This window comes from Pecten maximus, chromosome 11 (assembly GCF_902652985.1).
Source record: "Pecten maximus chromosome 11, xPecMax1.1, whole genome shotgun sequence".
NCBI classification, from domain to species: Eukaryota; Metazoa; Mollusca; class Bivalvia; order Pectinida; family Pectinidae; genus Pecten; species Pecten maximus.
The window spans coordinates 32,952,393-32,965,537 of NC_047025.1; the positions used below are offsets into that span (position 1 = coordinate 32,952,393).

The following is a 13,145-nucleotide window of genomic DNA, read 5'->3' on the forward strand; positions in this document are numbered from 1 at the left end:
ATCTGAGATTGAACGATAATGGCTGTTTGTTTGCCAGGTTGTTTTCAGGACAGACTGGTCCAAAAATGCAATACAAGGGACCAAGGGGAACCTACTTATGAAATTTGAGAAAGATCCATTCAGTACTTTGAGAAATAGAGATAACAAACTTCAATTGTCAAAATTCAAGATGGCGGTCTGTCGGCCATATTGTTTTCCAATTGATCTCAAAATACAATAAGCATAATGAGGCACCAAGGGGAACCTCAAAATGAAATTTGAGAAAGATCCCTTCAGTATTTTCTCAGAAATAGCGAAAACAATCTTCAATTGTCAAAATCCAAGATGGCTGCCTGTCGGTCATGTTATTTTCAGATTGGTCTCAAATCGCAATATGCATAACTAGGCACCAAGGGAAACTTACATATGAAGTTTCAGAAAGATCCATTAAGTACTTTCTCAGAAATAGTGATAACAAACTTCAATTGTCAAAATTCAAGATGGCGGTCTGTCGGCCATATTGTTTTCCAATTGATCTCAAAATACAATAAGCATAATGAGGCACCAAGGGGAACCTCAAAATGAAATTTGAGAAAGATCCCTTCAGTATTTTCTCAGAAATAGCGAAAACAATCTTCAATTGTCAAAATCCAAGATGGCTGCCTGTCGGTCATGTTATTTTCAGATTGGTCTCAAATCGCAATATGCATAACTAGGCACCAAGGGAAACTTACATATGAAGTTTCAGAAAGATCCATTAAGTACTTTCTCAGAAATAGTGATAACAAACTTCAATTGTCAAAATCCAAGATGGCTGCCTGTCGGCCATGTTGTTTTCAGATTGGTCTCAAAACGCAATATGCATAACAAGGCACCAAGGGAAACCTACATATGAAATTTCAGAAAGATCCATTCAGTACTTTCTCAGAAATAGCGATAACAAACTTCAATTGTCAAAATCCAAGATGGCTGCCTGTCGGCCATGTTATTTTCAGATTGGTCTCAAAATGCAATATGCATAACTAAGCACCAAGGGAAACCTACATATGAAATTTCAGAAAGATCCATTCAGTACTTTCTCAGAAATAGTGATAACAAACTTCAATTGTCAAAATCCAAGATGGCTGCCTGTCAGCCATGTTGTTTTCAGATTGGTCTCAAAACGCAATATGCATAACTAGGCACCAAGGGAAACCTATATATGAAATTTCAGAAAGATCCATTCAGTACTTTCTCAGAAATAGTGATAACAAACTTCAATTGTCAAAATCCAAGATGGCTGCCTGTCGGCCATGTTGTTTTCAGATTGGTCTCAAAACGCAATATGCATAACTAAGCACCAAAGGGAACCTGCATATGAAATTTGAGAAAGATCCCTTCAGTACTTTCTCAGAAATAGCGATAACAAACTTCAATTGTCAAAATCCAAGATGGCTGCCTGTCGGCCATGTTGTTTTCAGATTGGTCTCAAAACGCAATATGCATAACTAAGCACCAAGGGAAACCTACATATGAAATTTCAGAAAGATCCATTCAGTACTTTCTCAGAAATAGCGATAACAAACTTCAATTGTCAAAATCCAAGATGGCTGCCTGTCGGCCATGTTGTTTTCAGATTGGTCTCAAAACGCAATATGCATAACTAAGCACCAAAGGGAACCTGCATATGAAATTTGAGAAAGATCCCTTCAGTACTTTCTCAGAAATAGCGATAACAAACTTCAATTGTCAAAATCCAAGATGGCTGCCTGTCGGCCATGTTGTTTTCAGATTGGTCTCAAAACGCAATATGCATAAATATAGGCACCAAGGGAAACCTACATAGGAAATTTAAGAAAGATCCATTCAGTGCTTTCTCAGAAATAGCGATAACAAACTTCAATTGTCAAAATCCAAGATGGCTGCCTGTCGGCTATGTTGTTTTCCAATTGGTCTCAAATCGCAATATGCATAACTAGGCACCAAGGGGAACCTGCATATGAAATTTCAGAAAGATCCATTCAGTACTTTCTCAGAAATAGCGATAACAAACTTCAATTGTCAAAATCCAAGATGGCTGCCTGTCGGCCATGTTGTTTTCCAATTGGTCTCAAATCGCAATATGCATAACTAGGCACCAAGGGGAACCTGCATATGAAATTTGAGAAAGATCCCTTCAGTACTTTCTCAGAAATAGCGATAACAAACTTCAATTGTCAAAATCCAAGATGGCTGCCTGTCAGCCATGTTGTTTTCAGATTGGTCTCAAAACGCAATATGCATAACTAGGCACCAAGGGGAACCTACATATGAAATTTGAGAAAGATCCCTCCAGTACTTTCTGAGAAATAGCGATAACAAGAATTGTTTACGGACGGAGGGACGGACGGACGACGGACCACGGACGCAGGGCGATTTGAACAGCCCACCATCTGATGATGGTGGGCTAAAAATGGTTAAAATTACCTGTTACATGGATTTGTTTGCTATCATAAACACTATTCAGGTAGAATTTATATTCAGATAACTTACACTGGAACTCCGTATTGACAAATATTTGTTTACTCATCAAACTCATTTATATGCTGTTTGTGTCTTAAATCCCTAAATTAATGGTATACCTGTCAAATCCCTAAATTATAGGTATACCTGTTAAATCCCTGTTTTAGTAGTTCCTGTGAACAGACTTCACTCAGGTATTCAATGCGACTGTCCAGGTGAGTAAACGAACCTAAAACAAGACAACACTGGACTATGTACTGAATATTATCATCAAGTTTCAATGAAATTTCTTATGAAGGATTCAAGTTTAAATTCTAAATTGAAAATATTAAAGGATGATGGACAATACTTGACAATTAACTGATAAAGATGAATCACAAAAGGTCACTTCAACTTTTTGGTGACCAATATGTACCGTGGAACAATGGATGAATGTATCCCATGTCAAAATGAAATGCATTGTATCAAGTGAACACAAAATTTGAAACGAAAAAAATAAACAGTTTAATTAAAATGCAATGCACATAGACAAAATACATACTGAAATAAACAAACAGTAATAACCTTTGCAAAAATAGTCAAATCAAATTGCCATTCTGAGAAACACAACCACATATCACCATTATAAAGCCTACTATGTTTCAAAAAGATCAGTTGCAAAATGTAGGAGGAAAAACAAAGGTTTACATCAGATGGATGGACTGACAACTTCATAGCATAATACAATAATGAATTTTGAAGGGAGCATGATAATTATCGAGGATTCTTCTCCCCATTGGCCTATACAATCTCAGCGTTCTTGACATTGATATTGTGACCAGACCAACCTTGCAAGTTGATTTACATAACTGTTATATATTTCACGTTAATATTGATGTATAGTTTACTATGAGGATGTATACTTTGGTCATATTTCCCAGCACATGGTTCCTGGGCCTCATGTACCACATCAGCCAAAGCCATACCATAGGCAGACAGGATACCAGCATACCTGTAACAGACAATACCAATGGGTGTAAGGTATGATACTAATATGTTACTGCACCCAGCATACCTGTAACAGACAACACCAATAGGAGTAATGTATGATACTAATATGTTACTGTACCCAGCATACCTGTAACAGACAACACCAATAGGAGTAATGTATGATACTAATATGTTACTGTACCCAGCATACCTGTAACAGACAACAGCAATAGGAGTAATGTATGATACTAATATGTTACTGTACCCAGCATACCTGTAACAGACAACACCAATAGGAGTAATGTATGATACTAATACGTTACTGTACCCAGCATACCTGTAACAGACAACAGCAATAGGTTTGACCCAACAACCCTGAAACTGGAACATGTTGAGATATCATGGTTCTTTGTAATTCTGTCAAGTTTGATCTAAATCCCTCAAGGAATGAAGACACTAGAGTGCTGAGAAGAATTTTCTAAAAATAGTAACGGTAACCTTGAACTTGACCCAACAATTCTGAAACTCAAATTTTTCCAAAAGAGTATGGTCCTTCATCGTTGTATGAAGGCTGATTGAAATTCCTTAAGGAAGCAGCTAGAGTACTTACAAACTTTGATATTATTTACATACAGTTTTGTATGTGTATACAAGACAGAGAGGAAAACTATAGTTCCCCTATTTCACTGGCAGGGGACTAATCAACACAAATACTTTTACCATCTATGCAATGAACCAATACATTCCTATTGCCATCAGGAGGTCCCTCAGGTATAGTCATCAACTTATTTTGACCATGTCTTTCAATTAGTAACATAAGTTTGTACAGAAAGTTAAGATTTTCCAGGTATCAATGCATGTCTCAAGTGACATCGGGATATTTTCTCTGATTACCAACTATTTTGTATTAAATGTTACTACATTTGGTTGCTGTATGTATATATCACGAATTCAAGCTATATATGTAGATGCAAAGCATCCCTGCCATATTTCGGTAAAACTGTTTATGCATGCTTGATTATCTGTACTTTTTTTTTTCATTTTATTTCATTATGAATAATTTACCAAGAGGCCCCGAAGCCCATATATTCAACTTACCGGTTTACATACACCTGTTTAGACAGGTAACATTTACTTACCTGTGTAAATACACCTGTATCGACAGGTAACATTTACTTACCTGTGTACATACACCTGTCTCATCCCCAGGGATCGGGCTATAGCGCAGGCATGTTGTCCCCCTGCCCCACCAAAACAGGCCAGCACATGTCGTGAAGTGTCATGGCCTCTGGCCTGTTGGAATGTAATAGCGTAAGCATATTATATACATGTATCTTAATATTTTTTACCTAGTTTTGATATTTTATGAACTTTATGAACACTGTGCTAAATCAAAATACATAAAAATACAGTTTTTGAGAAAAGCATGGACAGTCTATATGGAATCAATACTGATGCATTGGAAATGAATTATATATATCATATAAATAAACACAGCATGGTTATTGCATAATACACAATAAAATCTACCTGTGTAAGAGCTCTGATTGGTCGACACATGGTCTCATTAGCAACACGAATGAAGCCCATGGCAACCTCTTCTTCTGTCATTGGCTGGTGCTTCTCTGTGCCATGTTGGTGTAAGAGGAACTCATTGACCTGATAAAGAACAGATATTTTGTGAATCAACAAATTTGAAAAAAGTACTAGAAAATGTCCCATCATAAAACTGGAGGTTTTTCATTGTTTGTGTTGATTGGTCATCTAGGCAAGTTTAAAAAGACATGAAACATGCAACATTAAACTTCAGACAAGATGTTTTACATAAGACAGATGCTCTTCCAACCAAGAAATTTGTTCACTGGTGATGAACCAGTCAAGATCCACAGAATCAAATGGCTAAACAATTATTATAACCCTAAGAGAGTAGGCTAACCATCAGTTTATTGAATATGTATAAGGTAAACGCACCTCTCTGGTCAACTTTTGGAAAGATTTCCGCGTCAAACCTTCATCTAGGGGCTGATCTTGTGTCTTGCCAAAGATCTTTGGGAAGTATTCTGGCAGGATTCTCCCCAAACAGAGATTTGCATCTGTTATAGTCAGTGGTCCACCTATATGTACAGATTGGTTAATTAATAACTACATTACTAGCAAGGAAAACCAATCTACCATTATAAAGAAATGAGATTTCTCCAATATTATATGATACACATGAAATAATATGATGTAGTATACAAGTACCACCTTTCATGTAGCAGGTTGGGCCAGGGTCTGCTCCAGCTGATTCCGGTCCAACAACAAACAGACCAGCCCGGAAAAAAAGCATGGATCCTCCACCAGCAGCTACGGTGTTGATGTCCAGCTGGAACAGACCAGACAGTCACTGTAGAAAGGGAAAGGAAACCAAACCAACATGGCATTGTACAAAGGGAGACAACCTTGCATGGCATTGTACAAAAGGAAACAAACAAACATGGCATTGTACAAAGGGAGACAAACGAACATGGCAATGTACAAAGGGAGACAAACGAACATGGCATTGAACAAAGGGAGACAAACCAACATGGCATTGTACAAAGGGAGACAAACCAACATGCCATTGTACAAAGGGAGACAAACAAACATGGCATTGTACAGAGGGAGACAAACCAACATGGCATTGTACAAAGGGAGACAAATCAGTGTGGCATTGTACAAAGGGAGACAAATCAGTATCGCATTGTACAAAGGGAGACAAACCAACATGGCATTGTACAAAGGGAGACAAGACAACATGTCAATGTACAAAGGGAGACAAACCAACATGCCATTGTACAAAGGGAGACAAACCAACATGGCATTGTACAAAGGGAGACAAGCCAACATGTCAATGTACAAAGGGAGACAAACAAACATGCCATTGTACAAAGGGAGACAAACAAACATGACATTGTACAGAGGGAGACAAACCAACATGGCATTGTACAAAGGGAGACAAATCAGTGTGGCATTGTACAAAGGGAGACAAATCAGTATCGCATTGTACAAAGGGAGACAAACCAACATGGCATTGTACAAAAGGAGACAAGCCACATGTCAGTGTACAAAGGGAGACAAACCAACATGCCATTGTACAAAGGGAGACAAATCAACATGTCATTGTACAAAGGGAGACAATCCAACATGGCATTGTGAAACGGGAGACAAACCAACATGGCGTTGTACAAATTGAGACAAACCAACATGGCATTGTACAAAGGGAGAAAAATAAGCAAGACAATGTACAAAGGGAGACAAATCAGTATGGCATTGTAGAAAGTGAGACAAAGAGCAGGACAATGTACAAAGGGAAACAATTCAGTATGGCATTGTACAAACAGCAACAAACAAACATGGCATTGTACAGAAGGAAACAAACCAGCATGACAGCCTGATAAGTAATAGAGATATCTATGTGTGACCTTCTTGGGGAGACTGAATAACCTGATAAGTATTATATATATCTGTGTATTATAGATATCTGTGTGACCTACCTGAGGAGCCTGAATTGTCACTCCAGCAGTAGTAGTTTCAAACACATGTTCATAACTTCCAGCATACCGACTCACATCAGTAGATGTCCCTGTAGATAAACATCAGTTACTTTCAATTATTCATAAGTTTGGTTCTTAGGAATACAATTTCTTGCTACATAAAACCTGTAATTGATAAAACGATGATAAGTCTTCACAAGAAAACAATTTAATTCAGAACATAGTTGTCACATCTTACCTCCCATATCAAAACCAATGACAGGCAGGTCAGACTCCTTTTTATATGTGGTGAGGGCATACCCTACAACTCCACCAGCCGGACCAGACAAAATCGCTCTCGATCCGTTAAATCTGGAAATAAGTATATTACATACCTATACAAAAACTACTTAGTCATTGTATGACCTACTTTGGGAGATTGTTTGATATGTGGGGAATCCATTCATATTTATACACAAGCAGTAACTGTTACCTTAACCTTTGGACTCAAACTAAGAAGAGAAATCTCATCATTGCAATGAGTTTGAGTTTCATCAGCCCACGGGATATCAAGTTATAACATGGAACTGATGACTGATGCTTTCAAAGAGATCTTTATATGTTATTTTCAGAGGTCCTATAAAAATTCAAATGTAAATCAAACTGCAAAAGGTAACTGAGGAAGAAATGCAAAAATGAACTTCATATTGGTTAATCAAATTTCCTTTTAAACCCAAAAACCAAAGATTTTTCAGAATTTTCTTAAAGTTCCAATGTAATCACCTATGCTATTGTATAATACATGTGTATGTGTAATTATTTTCTGTTTTTTCAGATATTTTTTAAGATGTTTTTTAACCTCTCGGACAATGTGAAGAGATCTTACTGATCCACTGGGGTAAGTCCTCCATCAGACTGCATGAACAGCACACGGGTACCCTGTAAGTAAGTAAATGGTTTATTATACAACAGTATTTACAACACACGGGTACCCTGTAAGTGAAATGGTTTATTATACAACAGTATTTACAACACACGGGTACCCTGTAAGTGAAATGATTTATTATACAACAGTATTTACAACACACGGGTACCCTGTAAGTGAAATGGTTTATTATACAACAGTATTTACAACACACGGGTACCCTGTAAGTGAAATGGTTTATTATACAACAGTATTTACAACACACGGGTACCCTGTAAGTGAAATGATTTATTATACAACAGTATTTACAACACACGGGTACCCTGTAAGTGAAATGGTTTATTATACAACAGTATTTACAACACACGGGTACCCTGTAAGTGAAATGGTTTATTATACAACAGTATTTACAACACACGGGTACCCTGTAAGTGAAATGGTTTATTATACAACAGTATTTACAACACACGGGTACCCTGTAAGTGAAATGGTTTATTATACAACAGTATTTACAACTATCTTGGAATTAAGTGAAATAAATTAGTGGAAAACAACATACAAGTACAATACTAGATCTGTAGGGATAAAGTGTCTTGTACTGAGGTCAAAGATTCCTGAGAAATAAAAACCGCCCTGAGTCAGGATCAAACTACACACCTCGTATTTTCATCATTGCCTTAATATGAAGTCATAATGAACTTAACTAAAACACACCCTACACTGTAATTATATAGTGAAAACAATTCATAAATCATTACTTTCATAATGTGTATGACCCTTAATTGGCCATTTCATGAGGAGTCTCATTTATGATATTTTGGGAGGTACATTTGTATGGTGCATTAGTGTTGATATGCCATTAATTCCAGGATAAATATTTGATGTTGGGATAGTATCTTGTTAATCTATGAGTGATGTAGTGACGTTAGCAGATCTGGAAATAACTGGTAGTGATGCTACATGTATTCAGGCCCTAGGTATATACAGTGGAACTTCGTTAAATCAAACTCGGAAATGTACGTAATGATGTCTGTGACTCTCACCTGCACTCCTCCTTGGAAGCCTGAGGCAAAGCCCGCGACATAGTTCTTGATGCATGGTGTCAGATAAGCATCAGCACACGCTGTCAACAAGACAAAGAAAACAGTCCTCTATACAATCAATAAATGTACTTTACAGTTTTAGTTTTGAATATATTTTATACATATTTCTTGACACATAAAGACAAACAATTCCTAGGTTATCTTAATTCAGTTCATCATTTCACTATGAAGCACAAATTCATTATTACCTGTGTAACCTCGTGGGACAACTCTCACCATCGGCATGACATCTGATGACAGCGACACCTGGTGGAAACCCATCTCCCTTGCCACGCGTCCAACTTCATTTTCATGATCTGCAAATCTGATGATGATAACAAGTGATAGAATATGTGGTACCAGTAGGACGTGGATAGTTCTGTCTTAATTAATGTACATCTAGCAACTTAACATTGAGTACTCAAACGCAAGTAATCTGTAACATTCTTAAAATGAGAACTGGGTTGTGACATAGAACCACCAGTCTTTTTAACCAAAATATCAAAATTATTTACTTTCTTTGATTTAGAGCTACATAAAATTCAGTAAAGAGAAACAAAAAACATTCAGTAAAGCATGTCTTTACTAAAACAAATTATCAAAATAACTGAAAGTCAGAGCTGTACATAATCTTACGTGTAGGAGTGAAGTAGGACGACGGCCAGACTCCGAATTCCTCTGTCTAATAGTTGCTGTAAGTCCTGTCGTAATCTTGTCAAATCAACAGTGTTCCAAACCTCCAACTATGGGGGTACAATCAACAGTATCAACATGTGGGTCCAGTTATTTCAAAGGTGATTAGGCTAATCACAGTTCAACAACAATTTTAAAATGCTGATATAATCAAAATTAAAAGTAACTTGACAAAATTTTATGAACTAAAAAATGTATAACACTTGTCAGTCTATTCCTACCTGCCTATTTCAAGGAATACACACTCAGGTTTTAAAGTAAAGGAGAAATGAGATTGTCACAAATACATTAAGCTAATCACCTTGTGAACAACTGGACTCTAATCTTAAACTAAAACAATTAGATTGACAGTTCCAAGGGTAAAATTGTAAGTGATAATATAGCAACCTTACTGTAAATGAAGCCAGGTCCTGCCCACTTGTTACAATAACAATATGTTACTAGGCATGATGGTTATATCTTAATTGATAAGTGATACTCAAACATTGGTAACCTTGAACTAAAATGAGTGCCATTTCTGTGAGGAGTTGCAATAAGCCTTTCAATGGCTTTTGAGGTACTTTAGTTGTTTGAAATCTGTAAGCCTTAATCTACCCACATCTGTACGCCTCCAGGCTATGTCTGTAAGCCTATTAACCATAACAGTAAGCCTGTTGGCCATGTCTGTAACCCTTCTGCCTCATGAGTAACAGTTAAAAGAGTCAAATGTGTACCAGGACAATGGATGGTGCATGCTAAATGAGGACTGACAAACATTTCTTAGTATAGCCTTGATGGCATGATCCAGTAGTATCTGTGCCACTGGTCATTATCATTATCCATGTACATTTTCCATAGTGATATTAGGGAGCCTCACCTTTTCACCAGTCGTACCAGTAACAACAGTACAGGCTTTCTTGATCTCACACTTATCCTGCTGGAACACAACCCTCTCCTCAACCTCTATCACTTCCTCATATAGCTGGTCTGGTGACACGATTTCCTAAACAAAATCACATGCTTTCAATTTCCACACTACTTGGCACAGGAAAATGTGATATGCAATTTTGGCACACAATGTCATGATGTATATGTGTATATTATATGCAACAAATGTTAGCATCAATTAAAGGATGTATGAATTTAGACAGAGATTACTGAAACTAAATCACAATCCAAACATTTATTGTTTGTGTTTCAGACCACTAGTACCTAGCTTACACTATTGCATCAAATTAAACAGTCAAAGCTACATTCTTACCTTCATGATACTTTTGCCCTCAGATCATAAGAAAGAAAATTATTGAACAATCACCAAACAGATTTTTACTTTACTCTAAACATATCACAGAAAATCACTGCCTTCCATATGATTTGGCAAATAGTACAAGCTTATTGATAAAGTAGTTCAGTTTATCAAACAATGACATGTATTTGAATGTTTAATAAAGTTCATCCCTGTGACCACAAAAATAGGTCAAGGTCAAAAATGAATAATGCATTCAAGATGTTTACCAGATCAAAGATGTTAGGGCGTGCCTGGTTACCGATGTGGAGGAGGTCTTTAAAACCCTTGGTAATTGCCAGGGCCATAGGTTCCCCTTTCCTCTCCAACAAAGCATTAGTAGCCACAGTCGTCCCCATCCTGATCCAGTCAATTTGGGAAGAGTCTAGTGGTTCTTCTGGTGGGAGGACACACCCCCCTACCTGTCAATCACAAGATACCTTACAATATTTATCCTCAAATTAGCCCCTCCCCTTGTATAAAAGCAGAGTATTGAAGTTTTGGGAAAGCTTATTTGCAAACAACTTTCAGCTGACTACATTGTATTTTCAAATTGACGATTCTACAAAAGTAGGACTGAATTACTGAGTGTATATATGGCGATACCGTCAGAACAGCACCAAAAAGGAACATACATGTACACATTTTTCTGGAGAATAACTACGTAGAATTGTATGTATATATAACTACAGTGATGTTACACACAAGGAAAATCTATAAGTTATACACATACATGTAGCATGATAAATTTGAAGGAACATACGTTCATCATTACATAATTAGCCATACATTTTTATGATTTACACATTTATACCTTAATGCATGAGAGAATTTACCTGATAATCGCCAGTTAATTTTCAACACAAAAATCTGTAGTTATTTATTTTAATTCCAAGCTAAATTAAAACTTTTTAGCACATTTTTTTTTTATTGCCTTTGTGATCCTTCCTATATTTAAAATAGGAAATTTGTTTATTCTTTTTATATTCTTGCTGAAAGAGAGGTTATTACAATAATTTCAGTGTCTCCTCTAGGGTTCAAACCTGGGACCTCTAGCTTAGGTAGCACACCACAGTAAGACAGCCTGGCCATGGGCAATTTTTTTGTTAAGCAAATAACTCCTGTATTATGATATGCATAAAAAATGAAAAAATAAATGTACACTATAATTGGTATATTCAGTATGAAGTAGTACATACAGGCTTCACATTTATTAAAACAAAAATCAATAAATTGGTTCCGGATTTTAAATATCCAGATTTTCCGAACGTGTGTTTACACAGGAAATTTAGTTTTGCCTACAGCGCAAAATGGAAGCCCACAGAAAAGGTAAGATAGCGGAAAAACTTAATTTACAACATATGTCCAAACAAGAATAATTCTGTCTTTGGGATAGAGATATTTAATTTTAAATAGGTTTCAGAAAAAAAATTGTGTAGAGAATTGTGCCATTTTGGGTCAAATATCATAATATTTTGCAATTTTTGAGAATTTTTTAAGCTGTTACCATGGTATTCACAGCTCTAAAAATCACAGAAAATATCAGTTTACTTATCCTTCAGAGCTCTATTAAAATTGCAAATGTTGTACAGATTTCAAATATATATACTTTATTAGAGGTTATATGTAAGGTTAACTGGCAATGTTTACATATCTAAAACATGTGCCATATTTTTCAGAATTTGGCATTTTTACTGTACACTGCTACCTTAGTAGTTTTACACTCAACCGATCCTAGTAGTATTTTGTAGCTATAGTATTTACCATGGATACATACTGTGAACCCCCGGGCCCTCCAGGAAAGAGTTTAAACTTCCAGTGGCTACAGCAATGCTTCTGCAGCAAGCTAAATAAAAAATTTCACAGGTCCCTACATGGGTGACAAAGTAATGGAGGTAATGATAGACTTATTATAGTGATAATTATTTCAAGGCCTCGGCTGAGGATCGAACCCGAAACCTCTGACTAAATAGTCTTTACACTATTAACTAATTGAGTTTAAGAGAGGCCCTGATCTGGTCGTAGCATTTCCCCCTGATCAGTGTTACATTTGGCATCCAATTAAATACCAATGTTCACACGTGGTATCATAAAGTTTTCATGTGTCTTCTAGGGGGAAGACTTCGTTGAAGAAGGAGGAATGTAGTTGAACTAGACTGGGCTAAACACTGGTGGCATGGTAGCTCAAATGATTAGAGCTTCTGTAGAGAGTTAAGAGGTCCAGGGTTTGAGTCCTAATCTGGTTGTTGCATTTTTTT

At 36.6% G+C, this 13,145-nt stretch overlaps 1 protein-coding gene across 1 annotated transcript in view; it reads right to left on the reverse strand.

Annotated features, from left to right (window-relative positions):
• LOC117337557 (5-oxoprolinase-like) overlaps positions 1-13,145 on the reverse strand; it is a 93,732-nt gene that overhangs the window by 79,628 nt on the left and 959 nt on the right. The window contains exons 3-16 of the mRNA XM_033898588.1: positions 11,118-11,309; positions 10,480-10,605; positions 9,567-9,673; positions 9,140-9,255; positions 8,892-8,971; positions 7,810-7,862; positions 7,183-7,295; positions 6,945-7,033; positions 5,677-5,794; positions 5,401-5,543; positions 4,960-5,088; positions 4,610-4,722; positions 3,363-3,451; positions 2,608-2,689 (exon numbers count right to left, since the gene is read on the reverse strand). Coding sequence (XP_033754479.1) covers positions 2,608-2,689; positions 3,363-3,451; positions 4,610-4,722; positions 4,960-5,088; positions 5,401-5,543; positions 5,677-5,794; positions 6,945-7,033; positions 7,183-7,295; positions 7,810-7,862; positions 8,892-8,971; positions 9,140-9,255; positions 9,567-9,673; positions 10,480-10,605; positions 11,118-11,309 — 1,550 coding nt within the window. The remainder of the gene's footprint in view (positions 1-2,607; positions 2,690-3,362; positions 3,452-4,609; positions 4,723-4,959; positions 5,089-5,400; positions 5,544-5,676; positions 5,795-6,944; positions 7,034-7,182; positions 7,296-7,809; positions 7,863-8,891; positions 8,972-9,139; positions 9,256-9,566; positions 9,674-10,479; positions 10,606-11,117; positions 11,310-13,145) is intronic.